Source organism: Brassica rapa, chromosome A08 (genome assembly GCF_000309985.2).
Source record: "Brassica rapa cultivar Chiifu-401-42 chromosome A08, CAAS_Brap_v3.01, whole genome shotgun sequence".
NCBI classification, from domain to species: domain Eukaryota; kingdom Viridiplantae; phylum Streptophyta; class Magnoliopsida; order Brassicales; family Brassicaceae; genus Brassica; species Brassica rapa.
The window spans coordinates 1,351,518-1,379,360 of record NC_024802.2 but is presented as its reverse complement, the minus strand read 5'-3'; the positions used below and the strand labels follow the sequence as shown (position 1 = coordinate 1,379,360).

Below are 27,843 nucleotides of genomic sequence, written 5' to 3'. Positions count from 1 at the left end.
AATTATATTTTTAACTATAGTAAGATTTATAATATATTATTTTCTGTGTATAGTTTAACAAATAACATAGTATATAGTGATATTCCTTATAGAAGTTTTAGTGTGCTTAACTCCTATACAACGTTCATTGTCAAAAAAATAAAATAAAAAAGCTCCTATACAGTGTTTTAAAAAGTTTTTTATTTGGTATGAATTTTTTTTTTAATAAGAGATAATTTAATTTTACTTAAAACAGTGAATATTTAATATTAGCTTTACCTATTATAATTTTAATAAAATATTTTATAAACATTAAATAACATATAAGAAAAAAAAATCCCTAGGATAGTTATTTTTAGGTTTTTGTCACAAAAATAACCCTCAATAAAGAAAATGACCAAAAAGAATTTTATTAAAAGGCAACAATATATTTATACTCTAAGGTTAACTAATCTATACTTAATATTAGAGTTAAGTGGTGGAGATTTGAGGATAGTGTTTCAATTTTTTAAAAATAAATTAAAAAAATTAAAATTTTCAAATAAAAATGGGCTATTTCGATCATTTTTCTTATTAAAAACTATTTTGTGACAAAACCTTAAAAATGATTATTTGGGAAAATTACCCTATAAGAAAAGTAATAAAAAAAACATGATATAAATAATATACAGTATATAGAAAACTGAAATATCATATAAACAAACTATTGTAAACAAGCAAAATATATCTTATCACATATAATTCATCCTCACATAAAATTTTCTAAAAGACAAAATTCATTATCGTATACATCTCTTACAAATATAAACCTGAGACACAAACCATAAAATCGTTCGAAACATTTTTTTAACATAATAAATCGTTGAAACTTAAGAACATAGATCACAACTAAAATATATCCCGCCCGTAGGGCGGGCCGACCCTAGTGGACGTTATATATTTATTCACAACTATAAGAAATGATTAAAAAGTTGAGACAATGTGATGTCTTAGCGATTCGTCTGACACCACTTTGTCCTGATCTTCAACTTTGACCTGTAATAGTCTAACGATCATCGAGACGTGGACCTACCTTATGCCACTGACGCTACAAAACTAAGAAAGCTGCAGACTAAACGGTTTAAACCGTTTTTGACAACAATGCAGATTTACTTATTTACATTGGACAACCAGATCCACATGAACAGATCAACCGTTTGATTTATAACCGCTGGTTCTGAACGGTGACAGTGGATTTAATAATAAAAACGGTGGAAAATTAAAGTGCATGACTGTATTCATGCAGAATTTGAGTATGGTACAAGACAACTACGATTTTAAGTAAGAAACAGTGCAAATAGTGTTTAATTGGTTACAATACTTATTTGCAGTATTGAAAGATTATTTAATAAATAAAATAATAATGGTAGCGAATATATATTAAAATAATATAATAATATATTCATATAATAAATATATTTTAAACAAAAATGTCATTTAGTGAAATGCATTTGATAAGTGAAGTTTTGATAAAAAAAGCAATATAAAATAGTGTTTGATTGGTGAAAACATATTTTACGATTTTGCTACATTAATATAAAATAATGTAGAATATAAAATTTGGTTATGATTCTTGGGTTCTAGAGATATAAGATTTTTTTGGGTAATTGGTAAGCAGTGCCGTGCGAAAGGTTTTAGGGGCCTAAGGCAAGTTTTAAAAATAAATTTATATACAACTATAAAAAAACAATTTTCTAATACGATATATCACCTTCGCGAAATACATAAGTTTAACACTAACAAGAATAAATTTATTACGTAAATATGCTATGTTATGTCCTATAAAAAAATATATATATGGATTTAGAAATTGAGTTATTCGATTCTCGTGGAAAGTTTTTTTTAGAAATAAATTTAAGCAAATAAACTAAAAATTATTTTAAATTTTGGGGCCCTAGAAAACGTAATATTATTCGGGGGCCTAAGGCGAATGCCTTTTTCAATACACTGTAGACACGCCTCTGTTGGTAAGATCCAAACAGAACCAAAGAAATATGTTTGGTTCGGTTCGGTTTGAATCTTCGGTTCTAGATAAATGTGCACATGCCTACCTATTTCTATATTTCATAAATTTGGTTTGATTATTATTTTGATTTTTATCTTTTAATTATATATTTTAATAACTATATAACTGAAATTTTATCATGTATGATTTTAACAAAAGTTTAAGTATTTAAATTTAACAATAGTTGGTTAATAAGAAAACAAAACACACACATATATATATATTGCAGTCATACACACTTTTTTTTTGTCATCAACTTATACAAGCTCATACTGACTCTGCGAACCACACCGAGAGATCTTGATCCATGTGAACGACGAAAGATGGTTGCTTCCTGACACTGAATGCTAGGTTATCCGCCTTTGAATTTTGTGTCCTTGGTACATAGATAATCTCTGATCGTATGAAATGCTCTTTCATGATCTTAATATCTTTCTAATAACTTGCAAATGCTGGTCATTCTTCTGATTCTGAAACCATCTTGAGAACAATCCGTTGCAAAAGAAACCTGAAATTGACGTAAGTTTCTCTTCCAAATGCAGTCATACACACTTATTTATGTTATTCATTGCCTTAAGATAGTTAATATTTAAAATAAATACTTTTTTTCCTAAATATTCAATTGCACATTTTTCCGATCAATTGAAATATTATGAAAATGCATGAACCTTAATTATAATGAAAAAATGTAAAAATAATGTAACTATGAAAAACACACATTTACAAAACACCATAGTATTAGGGTTGAATCATTATTTCTAGATAAGGCACATGATTTAGTTCCTTATGGTCCAATTATCAAACCACTTTTGGGTTTTTGCTGGAAACTTAAATGTCCCCTGAAATTGAGACATTTGTTTGGCAAGTTCTCTGATGTACTATATCGGTTGCAAAAAATTTAAGGTCACGGGAGATTAATTGTGATACCCGATGTAGTATTTGTGGCACAGAGGAAGAGTCAGTTAATCATGCTTTATTTGCATGTCCTCCAGCTCTGCAAACTTGGGCTTTATCAAAAAAATCCTTCGGCCCCTGGTATTTTCCCAACGAATTTGGTATTTACCAATATGGATTATCTCTTCTGGAGATTGCCAAAAGAGCATGATTTTAGTAACTTTCCATGGATTATATGGTACATTTGGAAAAATAGAAATAATAAAGTTTTCAATAATAGAGATGGAAATCCTCAAGAAATACTTAGATATGTGGAAGTCGAGAGCAAGGTATGGGCGGAAGCTCAGACTACAATTCCAGAAAGACAAGTTTTGGGCCCACAAAACTTTGAATGGCAAGCATCAGGACAGTCAAGAGTCTGTTTTATAGATGGTGCGTGGAAAAAGAATGACAAATTCACGGGGCAGGGATGGTTCTTCAGAGAAGTAGGATCAGAAGAGAAGATGATGGGGGCGATGAATCTCTGAAGAAGCTTATCAGCTCTACATGTAGAATTTGAAGCTTTGATATGGGCTATGAAGTGCATGAAGACCCTTGATCTTTCAGACGTAGTTTTTGACTGTTCTTAATTGGTGAAGATGGTGTCTTCACCAGACGAATAGCCAGCTTTTGCTACACACATGGAGGAGTTTCGACGTAGTAAATGCTTCTTCCCTTCCTTCAAAATTTGACATATACCAAGAGCTACTAATCTAGTGGCGGACAAGATTGTACGAGGTGCTCGGAGTTTCTCTTCAGCTGGGTTTTATGTTGATTATATTCCACCGGTTTGGTTTTTCGAGCCGGTAAGTTTCTTATCATAGTTATTGTTGTCAAAAAAAAAACATAACACCACAGTATAATTGGGGCGTAAACTACGCTAGGTGAGATATTATTGTAAAAAAGTAAACAAACAAAAAAAATAATGGGAAAATTGTTTTTTTAGAGCAAAAAAATGGTAACTATATCCCTTTATACTAATCTATATTACTTTATGTCCTATTAGACTAATTTTTTTCAAAATGGCAGTAATGCCCTTAAAATTGTAAATTTTTATTCTTTTTTTGTTTTTTGTTCCTTTTTCGTTTTTTTATTTTTATTTTTTTAAAATTAATTTTTTTTTTCAAAATATAAAAGTGAGTATTCTCAAATATTTTGTTTTCATATTTTTAGGAACTGATTTCTTATTCGTAGAATATAACTAATATGTAGAAATCGGATTCTACAGTTTTTTAGAATTATAGTAATGTTTAGATTTTGATTTCTACATGTTTTAGATTTATAGTAAATATGTAGAAGTCGGTTTCTACGTATTTTAGATTTATATTAATGTGTAGATTTTGATTTCTAAAGATTTTAGAACGATACGTTAAGCGCGGAATGTGTATTCTAAATATTTTTAGAATACTCATATTTACGTAGATCACGTATTTTAAACATTGTAGATTCAATGAAAAAAATGGATTTCGTTTTCTACTTCGTAGAATGTCATTTCTACTTTATTTAGAACATAATATGAAATTTATAATTTTAACTTTTTTATGACTGGAAAAAATATCACTAAGTTCATATAGGTATTTTATCAAAAGTTACTATTTTTCCAAATTTTTTTTGTTTGTAAAACTATTTATTAAATTTATTTTCAAAAATATTAAAGAGTGTTATAAGAAAATATGACACAAAATATAGATTAGTCTAAATGCACATAGTTACCATTTTTTTGCTTTAAAAAAAATAGTTTTCCCAAAAATAATTTGGATTTGCTAAGTGCGTTAATTTAGGAATTCTGTCCCGTTTTTTTTACTGTTTTCGTGATTGGTGACTTTTTCAGTTTTCATTCCACGCACCGCTTTTATTTGACGATTCGCAACCTCAATTTGACGTCATCAAGAAGGTCAATGCTGTCAAACGCATTCAATTTCATAATACTCATCGGTTTCACAAAAATAATTTTTTATTTATCTTTCAAAGAGTTAGTTCTATATTTTCAATGTGATTTTCATATATATAATCATTTCCTACCCTTTTAAACAATTAATAAATTTATATTTAAATCATTTTATTTTATTAAACTGTACATTAAGTAAGATTATGTTAATATATTTTGTAATTTTCTTATTTCACATGAAATGTGTCAAAATAAACTTTTTGAGAAACATAAAGAATATAAAGTTACATTTTTGTTTTGGAATTACTCCAACGACTTTAATTATTAAACAAGGTATGGTCACTTTAATTAACCCGTAGATAAGGCAAAGAAAACCTCATCTGCACAATGTGCAGAGGCCCTAATTTTCTATTTAGGCATTATTCGTTTTTTATGTTGGATGCTACACTTCGATGCAAATATTATTTTCAAAACTATAACATCTATAGAATCTGAATATTTGAGATGAAAATTATAGAGTTTAGATGTAAAATTTGCATTTCAAAATCCAAAAGGCTTAAATAAGATTCATTACAAAAAAAACTAGTTTATATTAATAAGAATAATAATAATAACAATATTATATATATTAAAACATAAGATTATTTCCCGTAAAACTGTAAATTAAATTTTAATATCATACAGTAAAATGAAGTTTTTCTGCTAAAACATAATATTTAGTTTATTTTTGCCAAAATTGCAAAGTCACATTTTTTGCCAAAACATTAAATTGAATTCTCCGTCATAACCGTAAATCATATTTTTCCCTAACCGCAAATTTCCCTAACTGAATATTTGAGATGAAAATTATAGAGTTTAGATGTAAAATTTGCATTTCAAAATCCAAAAGGCTTAAATAAGATTCATTACAAAAAAAACTAGTTTATATTAATAAGAATAATAATAATAACAATATTATATATATTAAAACATAAGATTATTTCCCGTAAAACTGTAAATTAAATTTTAATATCATACAGTAAAATGAAGTATTTCTGCTAAAACATAATATTTAGTTTATTTTTGCCAAAATTGCAAAGTCACATTTTTTGCCAAAACATTAAATTGAATTCTCCGTCATAACCGTAAATCATATTTTTCCCTAACCGCAAATTTTTTTTTTTTTGCCAAAACCAAAAAATCATTAAATCAAATTTCCTATGAAAACCGTAAAATTGGATTTCGTGCCAAAACCTTAAAATCAGATATTCTAAAATAAATATAATTATTATTTTGTTACAAATGTAATTCAAACATAATTATTCAAATACAACAGTTAATTAACAATTAATTATATAAATAATGTCATATATAGTTTTCTTTTGAAGTAATAGCATTAAAATGCTACTATAAAATAAAATAAAAACGAACAATTTAATATCTAAATGTTGTATCTAGATGTAATATAAACTATAAAAGTTAATACATTTGAATGTAAAATCTAAATATTGTATTCAGATGATGCAACTAAATGCAAAAACGAACTGCCTTTAGTTAGCACCATAGTTGTATACTACTTACTCAGATGTTAAAGTTGTTATTAAACTAAAAAATGAGTTTTGCGGCAAGCTGTTGGTGCAGACTTGGCCGAGTCTCGGGATATTGGTTATAGCGGTTGTGTGTGCCCCCTTGTAACTAAATTGAGTTTGTGTTTAAAGTTTTATTTTCTTTTCAGTGCTTCTTGTTAACCTTTGTAATTCTGTCAAAAATGAAAAAGTTTTAAAATAATATCTTTACTTTTTTACCAAAAAAATAAAAATAAAAAACCAAATCAGCAGCGTTGTCCTTTTCTCAAATTTAAATATTTTATAAGTAAAACAAAAATAATAATTTTGTAAGATTACAGTCTTTTCATTTTCTTTATTCGGTCACACTCTCTTGACAGTTTCGTCATCCATGTATTAGCTAATATATAAAGAAACGAAACAGCTTCGAGGGAAAGAGAACATCACGAGAAAATCTGCTGCCATGGCTTCAAAGCTCGTGATTATCATTGTGTTCATTCTTGATCTCATCGCTGTTGGACTAGCCATTGCCGCCGAGCAAAGAAGAAGCGTCGTAAGAATCATTACTCTCTCTCTCAAACTTTCATTAATGTTCGTTGCTCTATTTCGTGTTCAGATCTGATTCAAGAATCAAGATTCGTTAAAAATATGTGATGAACTTAACAAGGATCCTTGTTTATGAGTTTGATTCAAAACCTGTAACCGAAACTCTCTCAAGATTTATATTATAGAGAGTTAAGATCTGTGTAGGTAACTGTAGCTTTGTAGGGCTAGATCTGATTGTAATGTTTGTTTTGTAGGGTAAGGTTGTACCTGACAAGGAGAAAGTATATGAGTACTGTGAGTATGGCTCAGACATAGCTACAAGTTATGGTGCTGGTGCTTTTGTGCTTCTCTTGACAACTCAAGTCATTATTATGTTGGCTAGCAAGTGCTTCTGCTGCGGCAAGGCTCTTAGCCCTGGTGGTTCAAGAGCTTGTGCCATCATCCTCTTCCTCATTTGCTGGTAATTATATATATATATATATATATATATATATATATATATGTATGTATTTTTTTTTTGCTAACTAATATATACTTAAATCATAACGTTATATGTTTCATGAATCTGACGGTGACCCATTATTCTTTTTTTCTTTATTTGTGACAGGGTGTTTTTCTTGATTGCTGAGATATGTTTGCTCGCGGCATCAATCAGAAACGCGTACCACACTAAGTACAGGAAGATGTGGAACGTGGATGAGCCTCCTAGCTGTGAAGTGATACGTAAAGGAGTGTTTGCAGCTGGTGCTTCATTCGCACTCTTCACTGCTATAGTCTCTCAGTTCTACTACGTCTGCTATTCTCGTGCCAGAGATGATTACAAGAACCCACCTTACTAGTGGAACAGTTTGTTTCATTTCTCACTGATTATATACGGTATCAAAGATCTAATGGTTGTTACTGATTTGCTTATTGCTTGTATTCGTTTAAGCCCACATTGAAATTACCATAACATTTTCCGAATTGTTAGCGGGCCTGAATATCGGCCCATTAGCCCTAGTCGATGCCAGAGCTGCGAAAACAAAGAAATTGAGCTGGATAAGGACCACGACCAAGAAATGTTCGATAAGTGTCCACGACCAAAAAAATTACCTTTAACTCCCAAACAATGCTTCCTTTTTTTTTTGAAACACAAACAATGCTTCCTTTGAGGATCTTTTCCATATAATGATATAAACCGTACTGTTATTAAGACTGATCAAAGATTTGAAAAAGATTTCAGTAGGTTTTAACTTTTAACAATAAATTTTCGATTTTTGGTTATTTATTTAACTAAATGATGTATTTGTAATATTTGATGCATTATATTCACCAACTAAATATTTTTTCGGTATCTTAAACCATCTATTTATGATGAATATTCGATATCATATAAAAAATTGAACAAATAGACGTAATTAGAGAATTGTAGACGATATATAAAAACAATGGTTATTAATGTAAAATAAGAAGAAACATTATATTACGACTTAGTATGGCATAAAAGATTATAAATTAGTTATACATGATTAAAGGAAATACAATGATTTTTTAAACTTCTATGAAAAATTTAACATATAAAAAGGGCGATGAATTAGTCATCAAATTGTAATTAATTTCATAATTTTATTAATAATAAATTATTTATAGTCTTTGTTTTTCGTCAAGATAATTATTAAATGTCCATAACATTAATATGTTAAAATGTCATATTATGAAAGCCCATGTTGTAACCATTTTTTTCCGGGAAGTGTAACAAAAAAAAATTACCTTTAACTCTTCATTTTGTTTAAGTTCTGTATCGGTAAAAAATTAAAAAAAAAATCTCTCTATCTTTTTCAATGTTCAATTTGAAGCTTATTATGCGAAAATCATACGCAAATATAGACAATTGGTTGGAATATCTATATCCTTATATTCTTACAAATTTTAAATTTATTGTTTTCTCTTCTGTAAGCAAATCAATTACCAAAGTAATAGATCAATTGGTTGGAATCAAATATATTCTTATAATTAGTGTAATTATGGTTACAGTTTCTATATTTAATAGATACATTAAAGATACGACATTGAAAATATTATGTTTTGATTAATAAAAAATATTGGATTTTGAGTTTATATTTATTGATTTATTTTTTATAAAACTTAGAAAATCAATAGGATGATTGGTTGGTTGATACATCCTATAAAGAAAACGAAAATTATAGGTGGTTTGAATATTGTACATCGATAGATGCATGATGTAAGTTGACTATATAAAACTTGAGCATGATCATTTCAAACTAAAGTATAGTTAGGTTATATGCATTTGTTATATTGTAGTTAATATATTTTAAATATTACATATGTCAAGTGATTCACGTTTTCGTAAAAATAAAATTCAAGTTCATTATTGGACTGTACTCGTCCGTAATAAGCTACATTAAATATGATATATTTTTAAGTTTATTTAATGACATTAAGTTTAAATTTGATTAAGAAAAACTCTTTAATTTAACTGAAAAAGACAAGCATTAAAATAAGTAAGTTCATTTAATGACATTAAGTTTAAATTTAATTAAAAAAAACTCATTAATTTAACTGGGATAAGATATGCATTAAAATTTGTAATTTAATTTAATTCTCAGTGTATGAAAGTGTAAATAATTTAGAAAACTTAGAGGTATTTTTTAATAGGTACTTCTCTTTTAATAATATAGATGAATAGATTAATGGGCCTAGTTGAGAAGTTTTATTTTCTCCCTATCCTAACAAGTGTTTGTTTTAATTGACTACACTGCTACTTCGCAAGTTCGGATATAGCGTAAATGTTTTGATAAAATTTGATTTTTTTTAAATATAATAGTTTTTATTGATTAATCATTAAGAATTATAAAAATTATAATTTATTTTGTAAGTTATTATTTACACGTATAAAATAAAATATTTATATAAATAATTGTTACCCTAATAACTATAAAATAAATTCAAATCAATCTAGTAATTTTAAAAATCTTCTAACAAATCCATCAATAATTTATGCTTATGATTTGTAGTACCGTTGGCTCCTCTGATAACCATCAGAGCGTCGATAGGAACAGCATGTCCATTTCCAGCACATACACGATGTACACCTCTGCAGGTTTTAAGAGACAGAATAGCAAGAGGCTGGAGTTTTTGTTAGCACGGTAGTCACCAGTGGCCACATAGTAATAATAATGTTAGTGTCACAAATTCTACAAAATCCAAAGTTATATCAACAAAACATATAGATTGACCACATAATACTATATGTACTCCATAGGAACTTAATCTTCATGACATTAATCACTAAACTAGGTAATTTAAGAATGAATCATATGAGAATAAAAACTTCAACTATACAGTAAACTAAACTCAAAAATTTTAAAGAGGTTACATGCTTACAAAAATTACTATTCAAAGCTAGCTTGGTTCTGTGTATCAAAAAGTTTGTATCTAAGTGACCACAACCAAAGATGTAATTCTCCCCACGTGTGAAAAGCACAAAGTACAAACTGGATAAATTTTGTGGATTGTAAAAAAACTACAAAATTAGAATAAACAAACCTCTCCAGACTGAATTATAAAAACAACATTGTATTCGCGACAACATGATACTTGAATCACTTGAGCCGAGAATAAAAAATTGTATGCCTTAATCCTATGAATTATCTTATTTCCATCCCCTGAGCAAGAGCTCTAAACTCATGTAAACCAAGAGCATTACTTCGAGTTGATGATTTTACATTGTGACATTCACTCCCGTTGTTAAAAGCATCATGACATATACATAAACCAATCATACAAATCAAATCCAAATTACTTGAAATAACAAAAATAAACTATTTGACATAAATAAGAAAAATATAACCAATTTCATATGATATTGTTTATATTTTTCTTATATTTTGCTTATTTATGTCAGTTAGTTTTATTTGAGAACGATTTCAGTAGGCTCTAGCCATGTTTGAAAAACATAAGCAAAATATAACCAAGCATAAAGATTTCAGATAGATCAATATCATGTAACGCTGATTATTTACATTGATCAAGTACATGCTTGAAAGGAGGGATGACCTACTTGTGAATTTATGTGATCTTCATAGCCTAACAAGCGACCCTCTTGAGTAATCACCACGGTGTGATATAAATTTTCTATTAACATGATAATGATGAAGAGATCATTTGTTATAAAATTAAAATTTTAGTTGTCATGTATGGTTTAACATAGATTAGCTCATCTTTCTATTATAAAAAAAACTCACTCCTTGGTAAGTTTACTTTTAGATTTTTAATGTTGGACAAATTTTATTATGTCTAAGTTTATGCTTTTCAGGTATCAAACTTTAGACGTTTATTTATCTTCCAAGCAAATTACAGTGATCACTGTAAAGTAATTTTTTTTTTTTGCTAAATAAGTAATTTTTTTTTTACTGTGATCCAATCAATGCATTGACTCTCTTAGCCCAGATATTCCGCTATAAATCAGAAAGTTGTACGTATACCAGTGCAACATATTCTAAAATCGTGTTCCAATATAAGTAAGACTAAACATCTTTGCTAGCAACAAAATCAAGCAAAGAATCAGGCAAAACTTAAAAAGAAAAAAAAAACTAAAACAAACTTCTTTTATGGGCTTAAAATTTACAGAATTTTACAATAATTATATCATTCCACCATATATGGGTGCTATTAGTTTCTTTTTGTGGGAATATACTCGAAGTTGTACAGTGACCATTGATTGGGGGGAATATTGTAGTTTACCATATTTCAGTTTTACTAGACAAAACAAAACAAAAGAAATGATCTCCACCACCACAAGCATGGCGAATTAATCAGAAAGGTTCAGCACTATGCATATATGAATACTTGTAGACTTGCCCGGTCCTATGTATTTAGACATTTATACCACGAAAAAATGTTTTTTTTTTCCATAAACCACTACAATACAAAAAAAATTGATGTCTTTAAAATTTAGATAAATTTTGGTACGTAAAGTTGGTGCCTAATAAAATAAGAAATGTTGTATCATTCACTATAAAGAATCAAGCCTCAAAAGCCAGAGGAGCCAAATCCGAGAAGCAGTGGTCTGAACACATTTGTCCCAAGTCACCTTGCTCCTTGAAATCACCTCATATCCAATATTCTTTAGCTCATAAGTGGAGAAAATGAGATTCATCAATCATTCATGATGACATTCTCTTCCAATCATCAAAATGTTCTTACAACATCCCTCCGTCATGGTCTTGTCGTTGATCAACCCGTCTGTCATCTTGATCCCCCATTTGAAGCTTAGTTTCTCCGTACAATCTTGGAGAAATCGGATGCGTTGTGTCGTCATGTGGTGCACGAGTACATGGTCGTAAACTGCACCTTGCGTTAGCCGTGGAGATGAAGTGATCGAGCGAGAGCTTGATCATAAGCTATTGATGTAACTACGAGAAGCGTTATGTGAATTGTTTTTTTTTCCTCTTCTTAACTTTCCAAACTTTACTTTATAGAAGTGACAAGGGCCAATAGATCTAGTCACATCGTTGGCTATCTTTTTCCATTACTGAGTTCTGTTTTTCGAACTATAATGTGTGCCACGTTGGAAGAGTTGAAACTCACTGAAATCATCTTGAAGGGTTACGGCCATTTAAAAAAAAAAAAATTCTCATCTGATTTTGACAAAGATGTGCTGATTTGATCAATTTTGTTATCATATTTACCTTTATGCGTAGCTCATATAATATTAGTTGGATTATAAAAGACCTATCTAACAATCTTTTGATCTAAACACTTGATATCAAGCATAGACTTCTTCAATGACTTATCATATTAACATATGATATTATTAACACATCAAACATAATGTGAACATACATATATATATATATATATATATATATATGCTGCAACTTTTATTAACGCAGTAAACTAAAGTGGAAGCAGCAAACACACACGTTACACACAATAATACATATAAAATGACGTTATTAATTCAAGACGGGACTATAGTTTACTCGCCGGATTGAAGAGGCGGTGGCAAGTCGGCATCTGGATCAGAGTCGGAGGGGGCTGGGGCTGGAGCCGGGGACAGGTCAGGGGGAAAGTCGATTATACTTGAGTTGACTAATAGTTCATAAAACATACTCCAATCGGAAAGGCTTTCGAAACGAATATTTATGGTTCCCTCTTTGAAAATTATGACAGTTGGAACAGTGAGTATTTTGTAATCTAGTGCAAAGAACAAAGTCTCCAAAATGTTGACTTTGTAGAACTTAATCCGGTCGCCGTAGGTTTCAACAAATCGAGCCACTTGGTCGTTCACTATATCACATGGAGCACCGCACAATGGGGACGTTACCATAACCCCTATGTGAATTTCCGTCTTGACCGGAATTTCTTCCCATTCAGCTTTGTCACGTATCCATTCCACTACCCCTACGTACATGCATCGAATCAATGGATGATCAAACAAACATATAACTAATCTATGTGCGATGGTTGTTTAATTTTACCTTGACTATAGCCACCACCCACCAGGTACATTAGCATTACTACCAAACCGTACAAAACCCTTTTCTCCATATTGATCAACTTTTCTCTCTGCCTCTCTTTCTCTTGTTTTGTTTTATGATGTGTAATCTGCCTGATTATAAAGCCTCGGTTGTCTCTAGTTTTATAAGCTTCAAAGGTAAATAGTAATTAACCAATAACCAATAACCAATAACCAATCAACACCATCTCTCTTTTTCATTCCTTACTTAGCTGTCTGCCTGTCTTTAATTAATTTATACTCCTAACGTGCATTTCATGATATGCTTTAATAAAAAGTCAATGGATGTTAACAAATGAAATGTATTTTATAAATATTATAAGAATATTTTATTTGTATAACAAAATCCAGACACCGATTTCAAATACTATTTTTTATATCTGGTGAATTTTATTAATTGATTCCCTTAAATTACTAAAATTATATATACATATTTTAAAAGTTATTGAATTGAAGGTGGTGCATACAACAATTCCGGAAGGTCCAAAGAATCTTGTAATTTTATTTGTTTTTTTTGAAAATTTTGCTTTGGCTTTCTTTACGGTGTAAAAACACAAACACAATGTAAATTTCTGTTTGACTTTTTAAATAATACTAGATTCTGACCCGCACGCATGTGCGGATATTTTTTTTTTAATTTTTATATCGTTCATAATTTTTCTTATATGCTTGATTGCATATATTTTTACGACTAACCAACACAGACCTATTTTCATCAATTTTATTAATTGTTTTAAACTGTCAAATTGTTTTACTCAGTTATGTATACAAATATATAGATATGTATATATATATATATGTCATGATGAGTTAGCAATGAAACATAGATATATAACACTAAAGGTGAATTAACTAAAACAAACAATTTGTTTGTTTATATACTATTGTTTTATAATATTTCATTATTTATTAATAGCAATTTTTTTAGTTCTTAATAAGATAGATGAATAGGTATTGTGATTTTTTTATTATAAAATTTTACACATTTATTACGAAAAAACTGATTTGGTTAGTTGCGATTATATTTTAGATTTGTAACATTAAAAAGACTTAAGTTGGGTTGTGGTAGAATAGAAGGAATATTCCTATAACAGATAATTCCATATACAATTTGTTCATTAAATATTTGGAATATATTGGTTTTAAAGGAAATTAGAATTAATAAAAAAAATTGACGTAGCATTAGGAAATTTAATAGCTGAAAATAGGAGATGTTAAGTAAAGATTGATATTTTAATATTAGTTAGGAGCTGTTATGGAATATCATTGGTTTTAGTAATATGGTTAAGTATATCAATTTAATTAGGATGGTTTAATATTTTTTTAAACAATGGTATTTAAATCCAGTGGCATAAGATGGTAATTTTTTAGGAAAAATAAGGGTTATTTCTTTTTTGTACTTCTGTTTTAATATTTTAGATGTTGTACTACGGTCTAGGAAGTTAAACATTAGCAATTTAGCATGCACCAATGTTAAATCTGTAAAAGCCTCCCCATGAGTTTACCTTTGACTAATCCCTCAATACACGAAGCACCTTGACGTTACTACCAGAGTTCCAAACGATACAAAACCATAATTTGCTCCATCGTAATACTTCATTTTTTATATATACCCTTCCTTTCGTTTTACATAAGCGTTCATAATTTACATTAACCAATGAACATCATCTCTTAAAATTCACATATAGGTATACCTTTACGTCAAATACATCTAAACGTGAATGTATACATGAGTTCTAAGAGATCTATCACTTCTTCGAAGTTTCTTAATAGTCAAATGAATTACACATCTACATATATGAAAATCACCACATCTCACTCCCTATCATTATTATTAGCTATCTTTTATTTTTTAATCTTTCCCAGCTAAGTGTTCAAACAAAAAAAAACTTTCGGTTGGGCCAAAATTTGAAGTTTATCCCTACTTTAGGAAGGATCTCTTTAGAAAATCTCCTTAGAAAATCTCCAAACTCATACGCAGGGAAAACAAGTTCATCAATCCGTCTTATAAATCTCTCTCAATCTTCATATTGTTTTATGGGTCAACGAGCTATTTTCCCACGAGAAGTATCGCATAACAGCAGATGTCTCCCAAATTATTGCCATGTGCTATATGTCCCCGAAATAAAAGTTTCAGATGTATTTCCCCATAAATCTCTTTCAATCTTCATATTGTTTTCTTGAATGATAGTTTGTGTATAAGACATAACATGGTAGGAAAATTTATGAGTTTTTTAATAATTAAAGAAAACGATTTGAAACCGAACCTGATCTATGAGTCCATAAAATTTCTATCTTAAAGATCCGGATAACCATCGGTTATTACCCGCTCAATTTACAATAAGATTAACTGAACATTTGTAAAACATTCACATGAACATTTTTCTTTGAATCTGTGAATGCTCCGTAGTGTTAAGGTTGCATGACGTTCTGAATCTCAAAATACATATGGGTTGCATCACGGAGAAGCATAGTGAAGATTAGTTGTATAGTCATCAGATAGTGTGTTGAGAAGGGTCAGAATATGAAGGCTCTAGGTGAAAGCATTAGCTAAGTATTGTAAAGACTCGGGTTGAGTCTAAAGGTTTGTAACACTAGGATTAAGCTTAGGCACGTGTCCTCATCTCAGGGCTAGGCATGAAGTATCACATGTGTAAATAGCTGAAGTATAAAGCTATTAGCTTTACTCTCTTGAGCTAATTAGGGTCATCTTGTTACAGTATCAGTGGCGAGATCGAGAGACTGTGTCATTAGGTTGTAATCGGAGCTTGCTTATGAACCGTTAATGTTGCTGGTTTGATCCCAGCTCCGGTGAGCTATAGTGGCTTCTCCTAGTTTGGTGGAGTGCGGTGAACACCGGGTCAACAATTCTTGGTGTTCTTGTGATGAATTCAAGTTCAAGCAATCGACAAAGGATATAAGTTCAGTGAGGTTATAATCGAGTTCTGATTCTCACAATAAGCTTTAGAATTTTGTGTGTGTTGTACTTTCATAGAAAAGAACCAAAGAAAGAGAAGAAGAAAATCTATAAAATTGTTTAATTATTTATTAAATGCGAAAAAGCTATCTAGTTTTTTTTTCTTAGCATGGGCTTTATAATACCAGAAAAGATCCACAATGACATTTTATGGCATTAAAAATTGCTTATGTTATAGTAGTTATGGAGAATAAGTTACAACTTCATATTAACTTTTGAATTCAAATTCATAAACAATAATTAAATTGTTGGACTATATGTTCATTTTCCTAAACCAACTTTTAATCTGTCAATATGGGCTTTGCTCCACCAACATGATTTTATAGATTTACTTTTCTCCAGAAAAATGAAATTCACTCCTTTACTTTGATTTTTCTATGAGAGAAATTCTCTTATGATAAAGTTGTGCTATTCAAACATCCAACTTTAGAAGCCTACATCTCTTTCAAGCAAACTTCTTTTTTAGAACAAAGTTCAAACTTCATTTCTTACATATAAATACACTCTTATATAGTGATTTTAGTAATGCGTCACTCTCTTTTTGTTCGATTATATTTCATCATGAATTTATCAAAAAGTAAATGTAAACATTTGACTTGAAATATTTTAAAATTTAGTTCCAATGAAAGCAAGAGTAGACATCTTTGCTAACAAAAAGAAAACTATGGAAAAAATAATTAGGCAAAATCTAGATCAGAAATAAAACCAAAGAAAATTATGTGATGGTTCAAAAATTACAAAATTTTTTGGATGACAAAAAAATAATGTAACATTGCACCATATACGTGCTATTACTTACTTTTGGTGGTAGTAACCCAAGAAGTTATGATACGACCATTGAAGTTGAAGTTTTTCAATACTTCAGTTTTTACTAGACATAATATGATTGTATATTATTAATATTATTAATATTATTAATATTATTAATGCATGTGGCTCCAAGGAAGTTATGAAAATTGCTTTCTCCAGTTTTTTTTTTCTTCTTCTGGTGATGGAGAAAAAAAAAGAACATTTGGTTGAATGAGAATTTTATGACTGAATGTTTGGTGAGACTAGCTTTCGATCATTAAAGGATTGTTTGATACTTTGAGTTTATTTGGGTACTAAAATATTGCGCATGTTGAATTGTTGCAAATTCAATTCAAAACGTTCATTTTAGAAGTAAATTTGCTGCATATGGTACTTAGAATTGATTGGTTTATTTGTGCTTATTTTCTTTTTCCAACATCATAAAGACTTTTTACCTATGTATGGTCAACCCTCTGAGTGGACCGTCTGTGAATGTTTAAGACAATGCTGGTAATGTCTCGAATTAACTTTTACTTTGGTTTTATAAAAGTGTAAAGTTTTGTAGTAAGTTAGAAGTCTGATATTTGTTAAGTGTTTTAGTCTTGTTATAAGTCTGATACATTGTTTAAGTGTTTTAGTCTTGTTATAAGTCTGATACATTGTTTAAGTCTTGTAGTCTTGTATTGTTCTTAATGCTCCAAACTGATATAAATTTGCCTCATGTTTAACATTGTCTTTTCAGGTTCAGCATTGATCCTGAAGTCCATGCTTTTATCCAAGCAACATGGCAGGGAAATTAATGGGTGGGCCTTGGTCCACCTGGAAATACAAGAGAAGAAGAATAGCTGCTGGCAATCATTCATCATAAGTGTTCATTTCCCTTTCTTACGTCAATGATTTTGCTACCTACAAGTAAACTTCTAATGACTTCTCTTCTTTTGTAGCAAAACTACTACTGGGAATATCAGTTCCACGATAAGATCTTTCTCAAATGGAAGTTACAGACTCAAGTGAAATATGTGGCCGCATCAGCCAAAAAAGGAGAGATTGCTTGAGAAAGAGACATCGCAAGCAACCTAGGTATATCAATCCTAAAGACTGGGAAACAATCCTTGTAAATTAGTCAACATATGAGGCTAAATCAAAGAGCCAATCAGCAGCTAGTTCCCGCACTTCTGCTCCTGAAGGGAAGAGATGCACAAGCATGGGCAGGACCATGGACTTTTTGCCAATATTGAGTATCGTATGGTAAGTTTTTTTTATCTCTTTTTACTTACATTTTTTTTTGTCTTTTATGTTACTGCTAACTGTCTAACTTCCGGTTGTTCCCTTTTTTGTAGATAATTGATGAAGGTTTGGAGGAACCACCTTCATGTCCAGACCTCGTTAGGAAGACTCACACACATGCAGATGGTTCCTTCATAGACAAATCAGCAGAGGCTCTGGTTATGGAGACTGAGCATGTGGTTGAAGAGATGATGACACAAGATGGATCTCCAGTTGGTGAAAGCCAACCGTGCTCAACTTCTGGCACTATAACTTCAAAGTGCCTTCTCCTAAACCAAGAATACATCAAGGTAATAATCTCGTTCATTATCTTCATTTCTTCTTATTATTATCTTATTTAGTTTTTAATCTATAAAACTTGTGATAGTATATGATTATGTTTCTTATTCTTCTATTGAACTTGCATATTGAAATAGACTGCTTTGGTATGACTGACTGTTCTCTATGATTATGCTCTCTTGTGTTTCTGTCATTTTTCAGCGTGGACAGACACGCAAAGGATTGTGTTTCTGTCATTTTTCAGCGTGGACAGACACGCAAGGGAGAAATATTTTATGGACTTGGAAGTGTCCAGTTCAAGACCACCACTACTTCTCAGTTTGTGCCTGCCTTGCCCAAGCGAAGCCTGGACATGGAGATGCGCATGTGTGGCATAGAGACTACCACCGATGAAGTTAAGGCTGATCTCAATGCTTTCAAGAGTGACTTCAAAGAAGAGATGGCTGCAAAAAGATCAACTCTCAACATGATTCTCCAAGTTCTCCAGCCTCAAGCTTCTGTTCCTCCTGCCTCAACTACACAAGCAACTCAGCCTCATCCTGACCGTCAAGCTCAAGCTCCATCTCCAGCTCATGTCTCAAACTCAAGGTCAATCACAATGTCAACATCTCATAACCAACAACCAATCTGACCTAGATAAGAGGTGCAGTGCAGATTTTGGTTTGTAGGATTTATATGTGGTTGTTGTTACTTGCCCAAAAACAAGTTTATGTAATATGTGTTTTGAACCTTTTGAAACTATGTTTGAATGTTGAATGTAATATTTATTTGGTTTCTGTTTGCAAAAAAAAAAAACTAATTAAAATTTGGTTCTGGTTGACAAAAACCTAATTAACATTTTTTTTAAATAGTTAAAATACATAGCTGCAACGTTTGAATCGTAGAAAAAAAAAGAAACAAAAGAAACAATTTGTGACTGTTTTTGTAGCATTTTGCGCCGAAACATTTCGTAGCAAATTCATGGCAAGTTGCCAACTTTTCCACAAAAATTGTCGTATTAGATTCTGTGGTAAACTGGCATGAAAGTAATCGGACATTTCGTAGCAAATTTGATACAACATTTATTGTTTAATTTCGTTGCAAAAATCGTAGCAAGTTGATATGGTTTGCTACGAACCAAAAATAGGCTACAATTGTATAGCCACGAAAAAGAGTTATACCAACGAAAACCAATCGTGGCTATAAGCGTATTTTTACGAGTGGTATACTTTTTAATGACTAACATATTAATGCATGATTTTAACACACCAAATATAATTATGAACACACACACATACTGTATATATAAATACATATTTCGCCAATTGTATTAACCTAATAAATTAAAGTGGAAGCAGTAAACTATAATAATACATATAAAGTGACGTTATTAAATCAAGACAGGACTATAATTTACTAGGCAGATTGAGGAGGCAGTGGCAAGTCGGCGTCGGAGGGGCTGGGGCGAATGTTATAAGAATAATATTATTTGTATACTTTAAAGTCAAGGGATGTTAACAAACGAGATGTATTTTATAAATGTTATAAGAATATTTTTATTTGTATATTAAAATCTAAGACAGATTTCAAAATACTAATTTTTAAATTGGTGATTACTTTATTTATTAATTCCTTTAAACTATCAAAATTTATATATGTATATATATTTTTTTTTTAAACAGAAACAATTTATGAAACTAACAGTTGCTATTATTTTATTATAATGAAATCATATAATAGTTTAAATCTTCTTAAAATTAAAATAAAATTTTAGTTATTATTAAAATATATTTAAAATTTCAAACATTAAATTTTATTTCAAACAAATATAAATTTGTTATTGTAAGGGTTTAAACAGATCAGATATTTTATACTGAATAAATGTATTTTTGATTAAGTAAATTTATAGATATACATATTAAAAAAGATTCCAAAAATATAAAAGATTTATAGATATAAAATAAATAAAAAGCACCTTAACTTTGTTACGAAACTACCAAATGGTTCGAAGCCCTGTCTGATTCATTATAATACTTCATATTTTCCTATAATTTTGTTTTTTTAGGTGACAAAGCCATCTCCTTTCTTTTAGTTTAAGTGTTTTTTTAATTTACATTTATCATCCTCTAGATATTATTTACCACATGTTTTCTATATAATCATTTTCACAAAAATGTGACATAACTACTAAATTGATGATATGACTCATCGCTAAATATGACATGAATAATTATATTTAATGTTGATTTATATTTTTGGTAAACTTTTCAAAATATGATAATAACTCATACATTACATTCAATGTTGAATTATATTTTTAGTAAACTATTAAAATATGGTAATAACTCATGCATCATCATTAAAATAAATATAATCAAATATGACATAACAAATTTTGAAATATTATTTAATTATACTTTTATATTACATTTAAAAAAAAAATTCTTAATTTAAGTAAAAAAATTATAAAGTTTTATCGTAAATATCATTAGTTTCTTTTATATATCTACAATTTTATAAATACTGTTTAGTTTTAATTTTTTTATAATTATACAATTATGTATCAAGTTTTATACAAGTTGAATTAATAAATTTAACCAAAAGGAATAGATGAAAAAAATCTATCGAAGATTATAATTTTATATATAAATTCTTAAACATAATTTAATTGAGGTAAAATTATTATTTATCTTAATTTCATTTTACTAAAATCAGATTTATATTTAAATATTGGTAAGAAAATAATAAAATCTACAATATTAATAAAATTTTATTTTTAAATATATTTAAATTTAAAAACTTTATTACTACACATGGTGCAGAAAAATAACTAGTTTTATATATGTAACTAGTAAAACAGAATCAAGATATTTTGTCAAGCTGTTTCTGGTTTCTCATTTTATTGAAGTATAGGTACATTGTATTTACACATTCTAACCAAATAAAAAAAAATTAATATAAAATCAGAGTGTAAGACCGGATTAAACTAGTCTACGCGAAATTTCGATTGCAAATCCACAATATAATCGAAGATCGATCTATCGTGATGAATTTGAATTGAATCCAGTGCAAGCTGAATCTTTTGACAGTACTCATAGTCCGGTGAGCATAATATATATGTGTCAACAAAAAGCTGTTTAATTTAATATTCTTGTAATAATATTCTACTAAATTTAGAGCAGCAACTTAATATAAGCTGACATATTAGCTAAGTTTTCCCTTATTTGTAATAATCTATGGGGGTGTGTCATATATGTCCATCCTTCTTACTAAACTCTGTAATTGTTGACAATGATTAATAAAATCAAGATTAGCTGAAAAAAAACTTGATATAAGTGAATTTTTTTATCTCACTATTTCTTTGATTTCCTTGAATATGTGATCTATAAAAGTATGAAGTGTGAAGTGCTTAATGACTGTTCATTAACTATTTCAGCAATTTATTTTTATTTTTGACGAACTTTTAATTTTGTTATGATTAAAACAGATTTAAGTTATTAAGATCAAAAGCGTGAAAACATGCCCTTCTGATTTCATTGGATATATTTCTTAACAGCGCAGATGCATGGCGACATTCCTTAATGGCGCAAGTTGGTTTACATACGCTTTTTGGAGACTCGACATATTTAGCATTGTATGTTTTATACAGTGAATTATATATTGTTTTCTTATATACTGAGTTATAGAAAATGTTATATATATACAGTTACAAAAAATGTTATATATATATATATATATATATATAAAATTAGGGTTAAGTGGTTGTTGTCCCATTTTCTTCTTTCTGATGGATGCATGATATAAGTGCATATATGCATTAATTTATATTATTTTCTTTACTATATTTTGTCTGTTTTTTTCCTGGTTTTAACTAATTTTTTCCTCAAATTTTTGTTGAGTTAGTTTTTTTTTTTTTTTGTCAAAAGTGAGTTAATAGTTTTTCTATTGAGTTAAAAAAATTATGTTGGGTTAGTATTATAGAGTGGGAGTAATAGCACTACTATGTTTTACTTTTTTCTTACTATGATTTTCCTCGATTTTCTATTGAGTTAATACTTCTTAGAATGAGTTATGAATTATGTATAGTTTTCAAATATTTTAAGTAATTAAAAATTAATTAATAATCTCAGTATAAACTAATTAGTTATGCCTCCAATGAAAGTTATATATATATATATATATAATTTGCATACTTCAAAGAAATTTGTGGCATATTAAAAATAGGATACTATCACAGATAATACAATCTATCCATTTTATCACTATTGTGAAATAACATTAGATAGATAAAAAAAAAAGATAAGAAAAGCCTCAAATACTGAAACCATCTGATTTTAGAATTTATGCAATAAAAGTTGTGGAATATTATAATATTAAATTCTTAATTTCTTTGTTTAATATCAAGATTGTTAGATCATTTCTAAGACGCTTTTATATATTTCTACAAATATAGAGTTGAATTGTACTCTAATGTATTTATCTATATTAGTGAAATACTAGTATTTAGATATCTAAATATAGAAAATGCTATATTGTTTTCATATATTTTTGAGAAAATATAGTTTTACTTTACTTTAGAAAAATATAGTCAAGTAAAACTTACCTATGTTTTAAAGTTATTATATTTGAGAAAAATATATAAAGGTGAGTTAGAGAAACGCTTGCACCAGAAATACTAAGTGAGGGTTATTGGTTCTGATATTTTAGTATATTTATAAATCTTTCTTGGATTTGAAAACCTTTGATAAATCTATTGATTTTAAAACAGAATAAGTAGATTTCAGAAGCATTCATATGGAATTTAGAATCAAATTAGTAGATTTATATTAATCAACCAAGTCAATTAACAAGAACTGGGACCGACTTTTGAAGATGCAAGTGGGAGAACACTTTCTCCTATGTGAAGAAATTTATTTTATTTTTTTTGAAAAAAGGGCTTTTAGTGAAGAAATTTATTGGTAGAAGTATAAGCATGTTTCATTTAGAGTTGTCAAAAATGTGAACGGGAACAGCTTGAGTGTTCTACTATACGCAAAACAATTTACCGCTGAGACAGCTTAGATATTCAAGTTCGTACTACATGTATCATCTGCAATACTTTGGATGGTACTCTGATTCTCTGAATTAGAGGATTTATCAGGGTGATACGGTTAAATTAATTTTTCAGTTTCACACGCCATAATTGCACTCTGTCTTGTATTTTATCCTTTGTCCCTTGCCATTCTCGAATATCTGATTGAGAGTTAATTGTATTTGTGGTTGTGTTAGTGTAGCTAATCATTTGTTAGCTAAATTCTCTTGTGTTCTCTTATATAATAATGCAATGGTTTGAGGTTGGCAATTGTGTGCTTGAAGTGTTTTCCACTTCAAATAGATGACTTTGACAAGGCTAGTTGTTGATTAGCTCACTTCAAAAGTTGACAAAGGCATTGGAAAAATCTACACTTGAAAAACTGTGTTTTTTGACCCAAAAAAAAAAAAAACTGTGTTCAGATTTACTTGACATGTAATTTTTTTGGTGTAACTTGACATGTAATTTTACTTGCATCTTCTAAGATGAAAACATGTAGCATGTGCCCATCATATGTGTAAGATTATCGTTGATAATTCCTTGAAAGATGCAAAGTTCAGCTTCATTGATACTGACTAGTGATCCTTGTTGGTGGAAGTTCTGATCGAAGTTAACTGGAAAAAAACGTTCACGGTATATCATGATGAGGTTGTAGTTTTTGATGGTATGGTTCATGTCTGTTCTCATGAACGAAATGTGTGGATTATATATAGAATTAAAACAAAAACAATATTACAAATCTAACGAAATAACTGGTATTTGTTCTTTTGTATTTTGATCTTATAAGCACTTACAAATCCACGGAAATCTTATTCCAAATCAAATACTTATACAAATTTTTGTTATTGAATAACACTTGATTTCAAAATCTATTTTAGAATTACAAAACCAATAACACTAGATTTGAATATAGATTTTAAAATTATAGAACCAATAACACTAAATTTAACATGAATTTTCAAATCCACTAAATTATACAAACCAATAACATACATCCTTTTTGAAATTTCATTAATTAATATTGTATGGTTGTGATTCTACAGTTTTTCTAGTTACATATAATTTTGAAACTCAATCTTTGTATTGTTCGTTTCTGATTGCGCTTTTAAACTTAGTCGCCATACTTGCATAATGTTTACAAACAAGTAACAGTGGAGACATTATGCATAAGATCTCTGTATTATGTGGACTAGAGGAGGTTTCTTTCGCGCATTAAAGATTCGATTTTTTCGACATCATCAGGTGTATCAACTCCATGAGCTTCATGATCCACCTTTATAACCTGCGAAAATCAACATTTTAGGTGAAAAGAATTTATCAAAATAGTGTGGGAAAGGGTTCTGTTACCTTCATTTTGTAGCCATTTTCAAGGACTTTGAGCTGCTCTAGATCCTCTTCTAGCTGCAATGGTGTTGGCTGAAGCTCCGAATATACTTTGAGAAACTTTGAATCAAAGCTCTGAGAAACAAGGAAAGCAACCATACCCGAGACTAAATAGACTATAATAGATAAGTGAAATCACTTATATAATAAGAAGAGAAGCATGAGGCACCTGTATTCCAAGATGAAGCATGTAAGGAAAATCTGGATTGACTTTACCACTCCTAAACCGCACAAAACATAATTGATTACAATTTGTGCATATAGGCAAAGTATATAAGAAGACAAAGGAATATTACTTGTTATAAGGAATCAAACCCCTGGAGAAATAGATAGCGTAGCCACGGTTATCCACTACACATTTGACTCGGTTAGGGTCAAGTCCATCTTCTGGTTTCAATGACGTCACCGCTGTGCTGAACACCGCATCAGGTGCTACCTAAAAACCATAATAACTACACTATTCAACAGCTTCTAAAGTTTGAGGGCATCCCAATAGTATACTAAGATATAGACCTGAAGTGCTTTGACAACACCGTCTATAATCTCAGGCTCAATGAGTGGTTCATCTCCTTGAATGTTAACAACCACATCATACTTCTTCTCCAGCTTTTCTAGTGCTTCATTGCACCGCTCAGTACCTACGTATCCACCAAATAATACAGAGGGTTTAAGACAATACAACAAATCAAATTAGGGGACAGAAGAAAATGGCATACATACCATTTCTGCAAGACTCTGAAGTCATGATGACATCTGCACCAAACCCACGACAGCAATCCGCAATCCTTTCATCATCCGTTGCTACAACTGATGAGTCAAACATACAACAAAACAGACACCTTTTAATCTCAGCAGTCACAACTTAACGAAAAGGAAAGGACTTCCAAGTTCTAGGCCTGCGGATTTTGTCCGTACGGAACCGAACCTTCGGTTTTGAGTTCGGTGGAATTTTGAAAATGATTCGGTTTTGGTTTAATCAATACGGTTTTTTATTTTCAAAAATAAATAACTGAATTATCCGAAATTAACCAAACTGAAATAACCAAACTAAGAGAAGATAACCGAATTAAACCGAACTGACCGAATTTAACCAAAAATGTGAGTTTTTAGAAAATGATACCGAAATTTAACCGAAACCAAAAAAAATCGGTTGTCTTGGAAATAAAATTAAAACCTGAAATTAACCGAAAATCGAACTGAAACATTTTTTTCTGTTTACTTCTGTAGGATTGTGACCGAACCAAACTACCCAAAACCGAAAACCCGACCCGAAAAAACCGAATCCGCAGGGCTACCAAGTTCCAACAATGCAGTCAAGCAAGGAGGTAACAGAAGAGATCTTAGATCCATAAAGCACACTTTTTTTTTTCTATCATAGAACCAGTAAGACTAGAGATCTGAGCCACATTACCAAGCGTAGAAGCTAACTATGAAAAAACAAGAAACCAGACATCTTGTAATCTCAACAGGTCACAGGTTACCGACAAAACTTTAAAGATATATTCCAACCAAAGACATGACAATTAATGAAACTCAAGCAGGTTAACATCATAGAAGAGACCTAAGATCAAATTTATAATGTATAGACCCATAGAGAGTAGAGATCTGAGCCACATTACCAACGTGATCAAGCGTAGAAGCTAACTTCGACCTCTCCCAAGTTCTCTGATCCAACACGAAGAAGCTGAGAGTTATATACATATATGTGTATATAAATTAGACTAAGGAGGAACCTGGATCATGGGTTTGCCGAGGATTTGCACGAGAGGCTTGCCCTCGAATCGAGAGGAAGCGTAACGGGCGGGGATGATTCCCACGACCCGGCTCCGGAATTTCCTGGATCGACCCAGATACGCACGTGCGCCAATCGCCGCTGCGATCGCTGTTCCGGCTAAGATACCGTGAACAATCCATGTCTTCTGAGAAGATGAAGAGGAAGACAGTGCCATTAATCAAGCAGCGGTCTTTCAGTTTGATCCGGTGAGAGTGTGTTCAGTGGAGAGTTTGTTCCTTTAATAAAACCGGTGGACGTGCCAGCGAAGGACCGGTCTGTTCCGGTTTAATTAAATTTACTTGATTAAACTCGATTTGTTAAATCACTTTAATATGGAATCAGAAAACAAACTTTACTAAATAAAATATGGAATATATAGTTCAGACAACTATGGATGGATTGTTAATGGGATTGATATGCTAACTTAAACAGATTGCCCACAAGGACGAGATTACTCTCATGGGGAATTCCAGTAAGTCCATTGTGATGCTTCTGTTTGTTGGGAGAGGAGACACGAAAGATGATTGGTCCTTTAACAATGAGAAGAATTCGTCCTAATAATACTAGCTAGGCCTTTTAACGATTGGAGTGAGCTTCTTTTTTTGGATTAAAGTTTCCTTTAGTGATGCTCCTGCCATTCCCAGGTAACTAGTTGCTCAACCCATAGTTTACCACCTCTGGAAACAGAGGAATTATGTGCTTCACAACCTATTTTCTTTGCCCACAGGTACTCGAGCCAGACTTGTTGGCAAGGAAGTCAGAAATATTATCACCGCAAGAGGATACATGAAGCAATTTAGATCTCTTATGTTGTTTAGTAGCTGTTTTGTCTATTTATCATCTCCATCGA

At 30.3% G+C, this 27,843-nt stretch overlaps 2 protein-coding genes across 2 annotated transcripts; one reads left to right on the top strand and one right to left on the bottom strand.

Moving 5' to 3' along the window:
- Positions 1-4,531: 4,531 nt before the first annotated feature.
- LOC103832705 lies at positions 4,532-7,897 on the top strand. The gene is made up of 3 exons (XM_009108769.3): positions 4,532-6,941; positions 7,189-7,394; positions 7,542-7,897. Exons 1-3 carry the CDS (start codon positions 6,852-6,854, stop codon positions 7,771-7,773), a joined length of 528 nt encoding a protein of 175 aa, XP_009107017.1. The 5' UTR covers positions 4,532-6,851; the 3' UTR covers positions 7,774-7,897.
- Positions 7,898-19,483: 11,586 nt separating this feature from the next.
- LOC103832703 (3-deoxy-manno-octulosonate cytidylyltransferase, mitochondrial) lies at positions 19,484-27,225 on the bottom strand. Its single transcript, XM_009108766.3, has 8 exons — positions 26,953-27,225; positions 26,839-26,884; positions 25,940-26,026; positions 25,733-25,857; positions 25,516-25,655; positions 25,389-25,440; positions 25,184-25,294; positions 19,484-25,118 (listed from the first exon to the last, which is right to left on the bottom strand). The coding sequence occupies exons 1-8, from the start codon at positions 27,166-27,168 to the stop codon at positions 25,026-25,028; spliced, it is 870 nt and encodes a 289-aa protein (XP_009107014.1). The 5' UTR covers positions 27,169-27,225; the 3' UTR covers positions 19,484-25,025.
- Between the last annotated feature and the right edge of the window lie 618 nt (positions 27,226-27,843).